The sequence below is a fragment of the Micropterus salmoides genome, unplaced genomic scaffold (genome assembly GCF_014851395.1).
Source record: "Micropterus salmoides isolate LMB-PRFRI ecotype aquatic unplaced genomic scaffold, ASM1485139v1 Ms_hic_scaffold_22, whole genome shotgun sequence".
NCBI classification, from domain to species: Eukaryota; Metazoa; Chordata; class Actinopteri; order Centrarchiformes; family Centrarchidae; genus Micropterus; species Micropterus salmoides.
In genome coordinates this window covers 15738339-15754147 of record NW_024041373.1, presented here as the reverse complement: position 1 = coordinate 15754147, position 15809 = coordinate 15738339, and the positions used below count along the sequence as shown (strand labels likewise).

The 15809-nt window shown below is 38.9% G+C and overlaps 2 protein-coding genes across 2 annotated transcripts in view; one reads left to right on the top strand and one right to left on the bottom strand.

Moving 5' to 3' along the window:
- The window catches only part of LOC119917189 (PDZ domain-containing protein 7-like), a 30876-nt gene extending 29563 nt beyond the window's left edge, over positions 1-1313 (bottom strand). Inside the window, exon 1 of the mRNA XM_038737343.1 lies at positions 569-1313. Within this exon, the coding sequence (XP_038593271.1) occupies positions 569-761 (193 nt within the window). The 5' untranslated portion in view covers positions 762-1313. The remainder of the gene's footprint in view (positions 1-568) is intronic.
- Positions 1314-3201: 1888 nt separating this feature from the next.
- On the top strand, positions 3202-15649 carry sfxn3 (sideroflexin 3). Its single transcript, XM_038737016.1, has 11 exons — positions 3202-3306; positions 6483-6656; positions 6949-7119; positions 9717-9815; positions 10430-10505; positions 10613-10698; positions 10809-10936; positions 11526-11575; positions 11777-11826; positions 11954-12001; positions 12091-15649. The coding sequence occupies exons 2-11, from the start codon at positions 6493-6495 to the stop codon at positions 12185-12187; spliced, it is 969 nt and encodes a 322-aa protein (XP_038592944.1). The 5' UTR covers positions 3202-3306; positions 6483-6492; the 3' UTR covers positions 12188-15649.
- Positions 15650-15809: the final 160 nt, after the last annotated feature.

The window sequence follows — 15809 nt, the reverse complement described above, 5'->3', positions numbered from 1 at the left end:
CTCACACCTAAGGACAATTTTGGAGACACCAATTAACCTAGCCTGCATGTCTTTGAACCCACGTGGACACGGGGAGAACCTTCTTGCTGTGAGGCGACAGTGCTAACCACTGCACCACCGCGCTGCCCTGCAGTATTTATGTATATTTAAATATTTAAATTTAAATTTATAAAAGTATAAATTCAACCAATTTTATTGCCACATCCTCAAACCTAGAAATATTAATTAATTGTCCCTTCAAGTATTATGTTCCAGCTTTTGAAAGGTTTCTTGACCATGAGTCACTGAGATATTCATGTATACTTGTGGGGTTTCTACTAGGGCTGCAACTAACGATCATTTTCATTATCGATTAATCTGCAAGTTATTTTCTCAAATAATTAATGAATTGTTTGGTCTACAAAAGTTCCCAGAGCCAAAAGTGGCGTCCTTGAATTGCTTGTTTGGTCTGATCAACAGTACAAAACCCAAAGACATGCAGTTTGCTATCATAGGAGAATAAGAAAACCTGAAATATTTACATTTCAGGAACTAGAACCACTGTATATTATATATGTCCCAAACTCACCATCAACAGGTGCATTGATGAGAATGACCCTTCCCATTGGTGAGCAGGACCTGTGTCTGTGGCGGTGCTGTTTCTTCAGCATGTAGCGTGTGGTGCTGTGGGGACCCCCGCTCTGGCCTCCATTGTTGAAGTGGGGGTGCCCTCCTCCATTTGTCATCTCCCTCCAGCCAGAGGGGTGTAAGGAGTGAGCCATGCTATGTATCTGGCACTTCTTCCCTTAGTCATCCAGACAGGAGGATTTCTGGACTGTGCTATCAGGATGGAAGAGGTGCAGCCTGGGATTTGGAGAAAGGAGGTGGGAGACAAGTGTGGTGGGGAACTGGATTTTTTGCTGCTCCAAAGTGGATGCTAAAATGCTGGAGTTGGTCCCCACTGGGGCAAGCCACTTACAAAGCTGTAGGTAACAACCCTGATCTTCACTAAAACCAGTTTAAGACCATAAATACAGCTTAATAAAAGAATCCAGGATCCAAAAGAGAAAATGTGACATAGAAAAACTCCAAGATAACACAGCTGAATGAACAAACTATATACTCATTTAAAAAGGATGGCAAAAAGTAGTCCATGATTGAACTGTGGAATCCTAATGTTCTTTGTAGGTGAAAGAAGTTGGTATAATCCAGAATCCATCCTTGGCAGCCTCTGACTCCATCTCCATAGAGCCCATGGTGCCTGTTTCCCCCTGCTTCAGCTGAGAGGCTGCTGGCCTGTCTGCAGAGAAGTCAGCGGTGCATGGAGATTCCCTTCGGGTCATGTTTAATTAAATGGATATCTGTTGTGAGAAGAATATGCTGCAATGAATAAAACGGGCTCAGAAGTTCCAGATGAAATACTAAAACTCCCTCAGTTTGAAACAGTTAAGACATATAACCTGGGATCTTGAAGTAGAAGAGTAAAATAAAATAAATTATAAGTAACTCTCATTGAACTTCACCAGTCAGCACCATGGACAGCGACTAAGAGATAGAATACATAAACAAGAGGCTCAGTTTTGACAGTTAATTATTATCTATTCATTCACGTTATAACTAAACTTCTGGACTACTTGTTGACATTGTACCGAGCGGTGGGGGCAAACTTTAACGCGTCTCGTTTCCGTCTAAACTTGTCCCCGTTGATACCTTGAAACATGAAACATTACAAAACGCCTGTGAAACAATTTTAACACCAAGGCAGTGAACAAAGTTTGACAGCGTTACCTGCTGCATCCATGTTGTGCCGGATGAGTTCGGACAGACGCTCACTGGTCCGACTCGCTGACGCATTATTGGACATCCGGAGTATTAGTGCGACCTCAGTTCTTCTCAGGTGACCATTATTGTCTTAGGAGGTGTAAGCCTTTTACATAAGCCCCCTGCAGCTGTACAGCCATTAACGCTGATGATTAAGTGCACTAACATCACGCTGACTTAAGTCTTCTCTCAAGTCAATTTCAGTTTGTCCTCAGGTAAAACTTGTAACTAATATTTTTTTTAATTAAGCCCATACTTTTCAGTAAAACTGAAAGAAGAAGAGAGGCGCATGTTGAAAAACTGAGCTGTGGAACTTTCTGGCTTCCTTCACCGTGTCTGTGAGATGGATGAACAACCCCACCCGGTGGTCAGCGGTGACATATCACAACATCTATGCAGATCTGACTGAATCTCCAGGGAATTGATCGGTCATGTTAATAACAGTGAATATTCTGTACAGAAGGTAAAACTAAATCATAAGTGTTGTTTTAGTTTAACATAATTATTGTTATTTTTGACAACTTTATTAAGCCTATCAAACAATGTCACTACATCAATAAGACATCCCTGGTTGAATAACTGGAGAGAGGATTTGCATACCACAATCATTTTCAAAAAAAAAAAAAAAAAAAAACTACAATAAATACGACCCCAGAAAACGTGACAAAAAATTATTAAATAATAGGCTAAATGATACAGATACTTCATATGATGATTGGGAGCTTAATTTCCATACTTGCACTCTTGACCTTATTTTTTTCTAAGATTCCTTATCATAAAAAAAAACCAAACACACTTATTTCGTTGCATATTTCTACTGCATATTACAGTGGCTATATACAATGTAATTAAATGAAAAATGTCTGTTGGAATGAGTGGATTACCATAAAAGTAAGCAATGTCTTACTTAGCTGCATGATGTGACCCAAATAGCAAAAATTCTTTACTAAACCTAAGGTTTTTTCATATTTAAGACATTTAAATTAGCCTAATTTCTCTGACAACTTTCAGAGATTCTTTTAAGTATGAAATATCTTGGAACTACTGGGCTGCTGTTTAACAGAGACGTTTTATGCAGCCTATAAGGACTTTGTTTTTAACCAATCATGTGCTGTCCCCCCTCCCACGCCCAGCGCTTCCAGCAACTCAACATACCCTCCACGAGAAACTCCGCCTCCGCATGGTGTTGCTTTCAATTACCTCTACAAAGCGTTGATTTCCAGAGTCCAACTTCAATGCGACGTCTATTGAAGATTTTTGAGAAAATTACAACAAAGATAATCAACATTATTAGAACAATTATTTTATAATTATAGCTTTTGTGGTCAAGTTGAAAAAGGGTGTAACAGACAATAATATATACGTTTCCTATTTACCTTCGCGTCCTTTGCCGCGAAGCGCTGTTCTACAATACTTGGTAGGGCACATGAAGGCATCACATTTTCGCCGTTAGTGCTGTGATATTGAGAGGTCATACATTTTCGAAAATCGAAGAAAGAAAACCAGGTACGTTTCAGTGCTGATTGAATTCATATATTTAATTAATCTGAATCGCAATTACCTCGATGCGTGCCTTTCTAACGCTAACTAAACTAACTTACCTGTCTAATGAGCGGGTTGACGATAGTTTACCAAGAGAACACTAAACCGAAAGTGGTTTGTTTTGATGGCGCAAAAAATGTTTATTGTCCTGTCTGTTTTAACATTTGATGTTTTGGGAATTTAATTCGCGTTTAACGTCCATCTTGAGTATTTATGTTACTCCAGTGTGTGAGTTTCAATGGTATTTTCAGCTTACTCGCTAGCTTGTTAGCTGCATTTGTTAGCCGGCTTGCTGACAGAAACCGAGACAACGTGTCGTGACTCCCCCCGATCCCATCTGTCACTGTGTGCCTGTCACGCACTTCCATTGATCAGCTAACGTTACTTACAATGTCACACACACTGAATCGGTTTGGCTGTCTCAGCAGTCAAACGTTTTGACTTCCAGGTGTCAAGTGCATTTGAAAATAACCAAACAACGGATTCAGGAAATTGTAATGGGCATTTTCTGACATTTTATTGGCAAATCCATAAATGAGCAGAACAGTAGATAATGGAAGTATTCGTCAGTTGTTGCCCTGTTTGGTGATATATTCAATTCAACATATAGTGGGACCTAGCAGAGCTGTTTTTTCACTAGCCTTTTATCGTACTCACATCAACACTTGATACACAGATGTTTGATAGCTTTGCACTGGAATGTAAACATGGCTGACAAACTTGTTCAGGGTTGTTTTCTCAGAGATACCGTTACTATTACTGAGGTATGCTGTTCAGTGATGGAGCACCTCAGTTCAGAAGTTCAGAGTTGTGAGGTGGAGGCCTACTTGTGAAGCTGCCAAAGTCTTTTACAATTTAAAATAATTTCACCTGTACAGATGGGTATAAGTAATACGTATTCGATATACTGTGTAAATAGCATAGAGTATATAAAACATTTACAGCAATTGTCTGGTTAAATATGTAGTGTTACTTCTCTGTTCTTTGATCAAACAATTTCCATTTGAAGTAATGACTTTGTAATTTTTAGACATAGTTCTAGTTCATAGTTCTTCATAGTTAGACAACATTCAACATTTGAGAACCCTTTGAAACAAAAAGATTTGTTGAAAACCACTTACAGTAAATGTTTCTCTAAATAAAGTAGCGTAACACTATGGTTTTGGAATCTGTAACGAAATGCTGTTATTGTTAAAGGTTCAGTGTGTAAGACTTAGAGGCATCTAGTGGTGAGGGTTGTGAATTGCAACCATCTTTCCAGTCTACCATTGCCCCCTAAGCTGTCAAAGAGCGTAGGACAGCTAGGGTGTCTGACACAGCACAAAAGATGTCTCTTCTGAGACAGCAGAGAGTGGCCAGTCAAGAAATGAGGGTTCTTTAGGTGTATTTATTAAGAATTTATATTTACTTAATTATTCAGAAAAAACATATGTTATTGTTGCTTGGCAACTGACAGACAACATGGAAAATGTGAGCCAAGAGAGTGAAACACTGTCACTGTTTCTGCACTACAGTCCATTATAAACCACACATTAATTAAAGTTTATACAAACATTGACAAGGGAAACACATTAATTCTCTCTGTGATTATGGACCATCGACAAAACTGCCCGCCATCAATAATACCTGGGCCGATGCCAGATTAGGGTGTTTTGATAGCGGCAAAAAATATAAATAAATAAATGCTTTGGTAGCAGTGCTGAAATAGATCTCAGTCATGACAGCAACATAATCACTTCGTCTTTGGTGGTTTTGCCTACAAAATAAAAGTGCGAGAAGCTTTGTTTACTGCAATGCAGAATTGGAGCTTTTACTATGAAAAATTCTGAACGAAATTACATGAGTCTGTAACCTGCTTGACCCACCTCTGAAAGAGCCGTCAGAAAACGTGATTCCCCTAAATGGCCTCTGCCTGGAGATACTGTGGAATTGCAATAGCATCTGTAGGTTGATGGATGCGGATCAGTCACTGAAACAAAAACAGTGCAGAACATGGTGTAATGCTGCAGTATCCATTTGTTGAAGAGGGAAAAAAAACACTCCCAAGGTGGTATCGAACACTCAATCCTTGGGTTGTGAGTCCTGTGTCTTACTGAGCTAACTGAACAGCATGTTAATACAACTTGATATTATGGCTTAACTTGTCATCCACAAGTAATGGTTGAAAATATTGCTCTGATGCAAAACTTATTGGCCGACCCCTGCAGTATATTATTACTAATTCTTCTTTTTCTAACGTACTGTACGTATTCAACATAGTGATGAGTGTCTGCACTGCCTGAATTCTACCAGAAGTAGAACAAGAAGAACTTAGAGACAAAACGTGCTCTGTAGCGCTGTTTGTCCGTTTTCAGCTACTGTAGAAACATGACATTGCAATGTGGCGATGTCCATGGAAGGGGGTGACTGCGGTTATGTAGATATAAATGGCTCATTTTAAGGTAATAAAAACATAATGCTTTATTATGTAAGGTCTTTACACACCACTGAAAACATAGTTATTGATCTTATATTGCATTTCTGTCGATGGATCCTCAGAAATATTACATACTGAACCTTTAAGCGTTAGCACTGAAACATACAGCCGAGTATTAGGGCCACATTATGGAAAAAGATTTATTATTTATTTTGCATTTCGAGAGTAAAGGTGAAATGTCCAGAATAAAACTGAAGTACCATAGCGAGAATAAAGTCTAGATTAAAGTTGAAATCACGAAAACAAAGTCAACTCCTTTAGTCCTTTACATCACGTTAGAGCCATTGTCCGCCTTGCCCGCTACCATGTAGGTTACATCATAGACACAGCTTTTACTTTCAGTTAAGAAAACAGTTGCACCTCTTCAGAAACCTTTACACTCCAAGAATGTAGCCAATATGTTTATAATGTAGCGTATATAGCAGCTGGCAAGGCGGACAGTCGATCTAACGTCATTTCATTTCCACTTTATTCTTGAAACACAAAATAAATTAATAAATTTCATCCTCAATTTTCTTTACTTAATGTGGCCCTAATACAAGACCCAGTCTGTCTTGTTTGTTCATACATCTGTTTAACCTTTATTCGAAAATGTATCTCTGCGTTAGATCAATTGTTCTTCTGAAATACAAAATGACACACTTGTGTTTAAATGTGAATCCAGTACAGCCAGGATGTCTGGAGAGCTGTCCCTCAACATAAACATCAAGGAGGCAAGATGGGATCAAGGCACTTTTATGGGGCGCGCCAAGCACTTTTTCATGATCACAGATCCCCGAAACGTCCTGCTGTCCTCTGAGACTCTGGAGGAGGCCCGAGTGATCGTGGAGAACTACAGGTAGGAGATAGAGGAGGAGTAAAAATGAGAATATTATAGAGAGGTTGAGGTGGTGTGTATCCCTTTACACTAAAATGCAGATGATAGATAGAGGTAGAGATAGATAGAAGTTTCATACCGTATAAGTAAGAAGGCAAATCTGGGATGAGACTAATGCATTTTTTGTTAATTTTATGTCACAAACTTACGTACAGTTCCATTGCAAAACCAAAAAATGCTGTGTTTGTGTGACTGCTGTGTCTCTACACGATGTGGAAACCACTACATCACTCCTTTGTATTGACTTCTTCAGAGCCGGGAGCGTGAAGCCTGGCCTGACGGAGGATGAGCTCTGGAGGGCCAAGTACATCTACGACTCTGCCTTCCATCCTGACACAGGGGAGAAGATGTTTGTGATTGGCCGGATGTCTGCTCAGGTGCCAATGAACATGTCCATCACAGGCTGCATGCTCACCTTCTACAGGTACAGCAGAGTTGTTTCTGTACACAATTAATTATATTGTTAACACCAAACTGAAAATGGCTTCATCAAAATATGTAAAAAAAAAAAAATATGTATGCCAATATTCTGAATGAATATGATACAGTTTCCATGTGATTCAAATGTAACCGTAATGCATCATACAGGACGGGTAAAAAATAGAGATTTTAATCCCTGCACTGACGGAAAATCCTCTTAAAGAATAAAAACTATCCCTCCCTACTACTGAAAAATCATTGGGCAGCTGAGAGGACAGTGAAGTCATGTGATGCTGATCCAACAAATTGATAATACTGTCAGAAAGTAACTTAATTCTAATTTATAATTTTGATAACCAATGTAATAGTTTGAGATATTTATCAAGTGAAACCTAGCTGGTCACATATTTTATAAATTGTTTGATATCAAATAAATAAATTAGAAATGATTCAGTCATGAGTGAGCAACATCACATAACTGCTTTACCCTTATTGTGGAATAAAAGCTTCGCCCTGGAAAAGGGACCTTTTCAAATAAAAGTAAATAAATAAAATGCAATAAACCTGGTTATTACAAAAATAATCAGGATGAATTAACATATTGAGATGAGTTTTAAATTATTTCATGGTAATTATATATGTTGTCTGTATGTATTTATTATTTCATAATGCCTACTTAATTTATTTAATAATGAACTCTTTGGATCTCCATATTTTACATCATTAAAATTAAATTACTTTGGGAGTTTTGTGTGCTGATCAAACTCGACTGATCAGTGGTCTACCACAGTGTCAAGTTAGTACACTACCACTGGAGGGCGCCAATGTTTGTAAATTCATATTCTGCACATAGTGGCTTTAAATAATAAAAAAAGGCACAACAAATAAACAAATACAGAGAAGGTATGACTTCAGATTATTTATCAAGGGAAGGGATACAAAAAAATACTTGTAGGTTTATCAGTGATTAAAAAGACCAAATCAGAGAGACGTTTCTTCTTCAAAACACTATTTACATTACATTTAGCTGATGCTTTTATCCAAAGCGACTTACAATTTAGGTCAGAGGTCGCATGCCTCTAGAGCAAGTAGGGGTTAAGTGTCTTACTCAAGGACATGTTGGTGGGCACAGTGTCACAAAGGGGAATTGAACCCGGGTCTCTCACACCTAAGACGTGTGTCTTACCCACTGTTCCATCACCACCCCGTATAGTTCATAAGGGACAAAGGTATAAAGCAGTGGTTGGCAACAAATGGCCTGTGGGCAAAAATTGGCCCGCCTGCAATAATATCTGGCCTGTGGCCAGATTACTTTGATAGCGGCTGGTGCTGAAATAGATTTGCCAGCAACAGAAACTCACATAATCACTTTCTCTTTAGTGATTTTGCCTTCAAAATAAAAGAGCAAGAAAGTCTTTTGCATTAATGTTTTATTTTGAGTTGAATTGCAAGCTTTTACTCTGAAAAGTTCTGAAGCGCATGCTTGATGCACTTCTGAAATAGCCATCAGGAAATGTGAGATTGGATTCTTCTGAACTAGCAGGAATTTCATCTGCCTGGAGATGCTGGGGAAATGAAAATAAGTGTCCATAGGTTGATGGATCAATCGCTGGGACATACACACTCCACCACATGCTTTGTTGTGTGTCATAATTAATTTGTTGAAGAGGGAGAGAAAAGATGTTAGCCCAATGTGGAGATCAAACACACAGTGAGCTAACTGGACAAGCTAACTTGTAGCCTTAAATTATCCTATGACTCTGTTCAGGCCATCATCTAATGACTTAAAAAAATGGACTGATGCCACATTTACTTGCTGACCCCTGGTGTAAAGGGGCAAAGTATACATCCAGTATGTTTCACTGGGTAACAGACACATGATTTGGGTGTGTAAGGTTAAAGCACTGGTGTGAGTGGAACTAAGTTGTATGAATATGATTTTATGTAGGGAAATTAAAAAACAAGAGTTTGCAAAGCTATAATACTGACCTGAATCTTTTTTCCAGTCAAATTCAACTTGGTTATTATTTGTTGCCCCCTCAATATTGTTAATCATTGACAAGAATTCAATCTGTTTGCGTGTGACGGGGTGGCATGAACTGTTTTCAGTTTCTGAAGGGGGGCATGGCATAAAATGTTTCAGAGCCACTAGGCTAAGGGCTGTTATGTTGCACAGAGTGCAAAGCCTTCTGAGACCGACCTGTGATTTCTGGCTAAATAAATAAAATTGTGACTTGACTTATCACACATAACCCAACAAGACGGATCGACATTTCACAGTAGCAGAAAACAGAGACCATTTATAGCCACGTGTTTTTGTGGTTTATATTACTCCACTACACAAACGGTATCTTGATCTTTCACTTATGTATAGCAGCTTTATTCCAAACTAAACTGCTGGGTTGACTGATAATGTAAATAAGTGGTAGTTGCAGTGTGAAATAAGTAATGATTAAGTGTGTTTAATATAATGATTATCCCATGCTCTTTCTACTGTGGAGACTGGAAAACAGCACATATAAAAGTCATATAAAAGTACTGCTTGCATGCTCTACTCTGACAGTTTTTAAACGCACCGTTGCTGTTCCCTCGTGTTTACAGGACTACTCCGGCAGTGGTGTTCTGGCAGTGGGTTAACCAATCCTTCAACGCCGTCGTCAACTACACCAACCGCAGTGGAGATGCCCCCATGACCGTGAAGTAGGGAGGACTTCTCACTTCACTTCCACTGTAGATCATTCCTGTCCTCCTTCTAAACTAGTATCTGTAAGGAGGCTGTGGGAGCTGCTGTCCTCTACCTTTCCCTCACAGCGGTATTACGTTCCACTGTTAAGCATGTTCAGCCCCATGTCACCATGCACTCATGCTGACATGGGTTAAATGCTCCCTGTTGATGTCAGGTCAACGTGCGTTTGCATACTCTTTTCACTGTGCCACAAAATGCATCCTTCACATGCTGCAGAACAGCATCAAATGCATGCATTTATGAAGAATGGGAGGATTGCCAGAACATGCAAATGCATATTCGTGGATTAAGCATGTCATTGAGTCTGCTTTTGAATATTACAATGCCTACCTCTGCCTTATCATTTGTGAGGATGTTCTTGTTTTTTATCTTTGCGTATTCATATTCATGCATAATGTGGATTTGTAATCTTACCGTGGCAACTACACTTTGAAATGTATCACTTCAATGTACCAGTGACACATTTTCAGTGGCAGACTTCATGTAGCACAAGTCAGTGTGAAAATGTAAAGACAAAAAAAAGGAAGTGGGTGATTAAATTGTGAAATGTGCATCTGTCTCTTTGCAGTCAGCTTGGTGCAGCCTACATCAGTGCTACTACTGGAGCTGTAGTCACTGCCCTGGGACTCAAGTCTTTAGCTACGGTAATCCCTGTGGTTCCTGATATTCCAGATACAGACGTGATGACCTGCATATGGATCTGAATATATGTGCAGAGATCTGAATGTGTCTCTTTGCCCCATCTTTGCAGCGTCTCCCTCCCATCGTCAGTCGTTTTGTCCCCTTTGCTGCTGTTGCTGCTGCTAACTGTATCAACATTCCCTTTATGAGACAGAGGTGAGGTCTCAGAAGGAAAAGCAATTTACCTCTATTTTACCTAATTTACTTAGGAGCTTTTAGGAACTGTGACAACTGCTCTACATTACTTTTCTGTCCCCTTCTTCCAGGGAGTTGAAGTACGGTATCCCTGTGACAGATGAGAACGGGAACAGGTTAGGAGAGTCCCCCAATGCTGCTAAGCAGGCCATCGTGCAGGTGGTGGTGTCAAGGATCGGCATGGCAGTGCCAGCAATGGGTAATGTCAACATTTTATTTGCTGGCTTCTTAAAGCGGCTATAATGTATATTTCTATTATAAAAGCAGTTGCTGGTATTGATGAACCTACAAAGAATTATCACGTGAGTCTGCAGCTCTGCCCGTCTTTACAGAGCTTTGTAGTGAGTTTCAGCTCATTGTTTAGCTGTCTGACACGCAACTTTACTGTTTTATTTCACCCCTCACCACCATGCTGTTTCATTTAGCATTTAGCAGCTAAATAGCCACTGAAAAATAGTGAATGTGTTGCATGGCGGATTAACAGCCACGTATTTCCCTCAGAAGACCAAAAACAGAGCTAAAAGAGAGTTAATATTGGACTTCTATTTATCAGGTGGCCAGAAACAAGACTCTAATGAATCCTGAAAACACAGAACACAGACTTAAACGTAAATACCCCAAAAGCTCAAATAAACTGATCACATGGAAAACTGATCATCAGCTGACTCATCCTGAACTTTTGATGGCATGAGAGGGAAAATCATTCCTCACCCTATTTGATGCAAACTAACTTTTTTCTTTTTCATGAAGCAGAACACGTCAACAGACTTCTTTTTATTTTTTTACAGCTATTCCTCCTGTCATAATGAACGCTCTGGAGAAGAAAGCTTTCATGAAGGTAAGTGTGCTTGACTGTCATACTGTTTTTCAGTCAGTGGATTAACTGGGTGTGCTGGTGTTTTGTGGGTCCTGTCAATGTCACATTCCACATGTTACACATACATTGAATTCTTATGTCTGAGGATGGACAAACTTGGTGATATGTCTGCCTGATACCCTGCACTTCTGCCTTCTCTGATCCCCCCCCACTCCACTGTAGCGGTTCCCAATTCTAAATGCTCCAGTCCAGGTGGGGCTCGTCGGTCTGTGGTAAGTAAATTACATATAATAGTAGCTATGGTGTTTATTTTATTTTTTAATGAACATGCAAGCATTTGTACTTAAAAAGGAGCGAATGACACGATCTGTAACATCCCTCTCTGTGTCTTGTTCTCAGCCTGGTGTTTGCAACTCCTCTGTGCTGCGCCCTCTTCCCACAGAAAAGGTACCCACAGCCACACCACTCTCTTTGCTCAAGAAGTGTTCTCTAACGTGAAGCAGCAATTTTGATGACGTTCAACTCTCTCTTTGTAGCTCTATGAGTGTGAGCGGGCTGGAAGCAGATCTGCAGGAGAGGATACGACAGACCAGTCCCCACACCACCACCGTCTACTTCAACAAGGGCCTGTAGGACCAGCCAACACATCTCCATGCACACAGACACACATATACATTGGTTTTCCATTGAGCACAAGTGGGAGGGTATAACAACATTTATGCATTTTTGTCATGTGTACTGCAGCATTTTTATTTTGACTGCATGGAGCTGCTCCAAGTGTAACAGTGAAGGCCGCTGATTGTTTGATCATTTGAAAAAGAGGATTCAAGTAAGTGAAAGCAGAACCCTTTAAGAAGGAAGATCACATTTCGCTCAGCACATATATGGCACTCCTAAGAAAGAAAAACTGACTGAATTTTTTTTTAAAATTATTATTGTGGTGTGTTTCTTCTGTCTTCCTTTGGCCAAAACTGCCTATTTGGTGGCAGGTCATGAAGTAACTGATTTGTGTATCACTCACCGGTATTTCATGTTGCATTCAGGTTCATGCAAAGTTGAAGCCCTTAATTGTAACTCCGGTTTAAAATGAAGGCTTGTGCTTTGTCGTGTTTGTACTTGCTTCTGAATGTAACATTTATTGCCTTACATCCCCCACTCACTTAGATTTCCTAGTATGATTTTCATTATTTTGTTTAAGAAGTACATATTATTTTAAGCTACACTGACTATAGCATGTTAGGATTCCTGCAAGTATTTAATCTCCATCTTGTAGTTAGACTGGAAAATCCAGTCCGTTGATTAGCTCTAAATAGTCCAACCCTTGATGAATAACGTCCTCCTATGTTGTTCTCCTTGTTAACTGTTGCAGCTTCTTACCCTCTTCAGCTCTCCTTTAAGTGTACTTATATTCAATTATATTCCCCTTCATATTAAAAATAGGTGCTAAATACACATGGTTAAGAAAATATGTAGAAATTATACTGCAAAAGCTCACAAAGCACATCCATAGAGTATTTCGGTGAACACTAACGAGTGTGGTTTCTGTCAACATAAATATGTACTGTTGCCATGGCAGCGGCAGCCTGTTTTTCACAGTCTTTTTATTCACGTGAGATCACTTTATGAAGTAGCGCAGTCGCTTTATTTAGTGGCGAGTTATTTGCTTGTTGTAGGTGGTGGTGCTTGTTTGGTGGTTGTGTCAGGCGGAGGAATATATTGTGTTGTCTCTACATGTTGTTGTTAAGGGGAAATGCTGTGACCTGAGATTCCTTTTGAGTTTGGCCATTTGTGTGTGTAAATGCACCGAAGTGCAGAAGAAGGACGACAATTTATTGCTGTTGTCATGTGAAAGCTTTGTAACTCAGATTTAGTTGGTTTTAATGTCCATGCTTGAACTGGAGGACTGCATGAGCAGGTTATAAGAGGTCAAAGCTGTCTAATTTCAGTTCCTTAAAATTAGAGATTAAGGGGTTTGCGTGCAACAGCTAGCTAGTCTTCTGGAAAACTGTAGCTTGCACTTGAGTCATTATCCCATTGTACCAAATGAACGTAGCTAATGTTGCGTGACAAAATACTAAATGCTTATTTGCAGGTCAGGGTAGTGGGTAACAGTGTGCGCTCTTTGTTGTTGCTTCGTTTAAGTGGACAGCTTGGCTCAGTTTGAGCTTCTCTGATCAAATTCATTGACTTTGTTGACCAAACGCTCCAAACATATGACTGTCCAGTGTGGTTAGTTAGTGATGATAGTGTACGTGAGAAAACAGAAGTTGTATCCCAGTGTCGTCTGTCTGGATTATGCAAGAATAAGTGTATATATATATATATATATCAACAATTGTGTGTGTGTGTGTGTGTGTGTGTGTGTGTGTGTATGTATGTATGTATGTATGTATGTATATAATATATATATATATATGTATATGTATATATATATATATATATGTATATGTATATGTTGAGCGGACCTAAAGATGCATGAATGTCTTTCATCTGGTGACATAAACAACAAGGCTATTTTGCTAATCTAAATCTTGTTTATTTGAATCGTCTGTAGTGTTAATGATTGATTAAAATGAAATCCACCGTTGCTGGTGTGGGGGTTGAACTTTTTTTGGCTGCATCTATAGTTTGCTTTTCTGAAATTTGAAATTCAATCATTAATTTAAAATTGTGGGTGTAAAGCGACTGTAGCAACTGCACACCTATTGCATTTTACAACAATTGTATTTTTATGAATCAACTTGAGTGCAGACAGAAATACACAATGGTTGTGTTTATATGTGATCCTAAAATTGAAGGGTTTCATTGCAAAGTGCAAAGTCCAAAAGTTGCCACCTGAAATTCACCACATTTTACATCTACAACCCTATCCTGAAAGAAAACTTCTTGATACGACAACTCTTGTTTTGCATGACTGTGGATTATAGGGTGACATCGGCCTTTAACGTGGATGTCGTCTTATTCTTTTTAAATGACAGATATCTCATTTTGGAATGAAACTCTTTATTTCTCATTTAACACCCTGAATAACAATCAAACTATTTCTTAATCGAGGCATTGTTTTCTGTCATCACTGCTGGTAGTTATTGTGTGTTGTGTTTGGGGTGTTTTCCTGCTGAAGGTGAAACTGCATTATATAACCTTTGCTGTGCTGCTGTAGGAGCTAGTGTATGCTGTTTAAAAGGAGCTATTTGAAATGTATAATAAAGATTGTATTTGTTTATAGTACTGGATAATGCTGAATTATCTATGGTCATGTTATTGCATATTCATAATTAATTCATTATCTGGCAGTTTTCATTGCTGCACCAAGCAGATTAGTTTCTGCTGCTTTCCTTTAGTCTTCTTCTGCTCTTTGAATTACGGCGCAAAAGTGTCAAGAACAAAACTGGAGGGTTTTAGTCGACATTTAAACCCATTTGTAAACATGTATCTCAGCTTGTGACTGATGTACCACCATAACATTTTGCACCTATAGATCTAGCCAAAGATGAGACGGGTTTGAAATGTACAGTATAGAGGAGAGGGAATGTTTAGCTTTTAAAGTTTTCATTTCAGCTTTATCATATGGACCTTTTGCCAGGCATTTCTACAAAAAAGAACATGTTTTTGTGGTCCTCAACCTTGTCAGTGCAAAACTCAACAGCACCAAAATATTCAAGAAAGTCATTATGTTATTAACACAAAAGGTCATATTTTGTTATCCATTTTATTGACATATTTATAATAAACTTGTCTTTTCACCACATAACACTGGTGAATTCTGCCGCACTGGTTGAGAATCCACTCATTTCAAACTGGATGTGCATGCCATTAAAAAAGGTCAAATCTTTGCATACTGAAGGCACAAATGTAAAGACAATCTGTTATTGTTACACTCCCAAGAATGTTTTGGTCATATACATATGTACAACTTAAATACATGCAGTCCTGTCAGTATTGGTGCACAGTGTTTTCTCCCTCTATTTTGTATTGTGTTGAAATATATTTCCTTGATGTGAAATGTATTTTACTCAAGAGCAATAGAATAAAATGTGTAACATGAAAGTCCAGAGCTGTCTGTTTAATTTAATATTAAAAAGTGTGATTTATAAATATTTTTGAAAGGTGTCAAACTACACTAATTTCCAGGTTCATACTTCAATTTTGGGGCCTATGACAATAGGTTTACATCATTCGAAGTTCAAAAAACAATTTCTCATTGTCCATTGCTGCAGCACCTCTGTTCACCCACTGAGTTTCAGCTCCTGTCTCT

What these genes read in the sequence shown, in the direction of transcription:
- sfxn3 (XM_038737016.1), top strand. Translation starts at nt 6,493, where the DNA reads ATGTCTGGAGAGCTGTCCCTCAACATAAACATCAAGGAGGCAAGATGG. An exon ending in GACTCAAGTCTTTAGCTACG is followed by an intron (nt 10,506 to 10,612) that starts GTAATCCCTGTG and finishes CCATCTTTGCAG; the next exon opens with CGTCTCCCTCCCATCGTCAG. An exon ending in ATTCCCTTTATGAGACAGAG is followed by an intron (nt 10,699 to 10,808) that starts GTGAGGTCTCAG and finishes CCCTTCTTCCAG; the next exon opens with GGAGTTGAAGTACGGTATCC.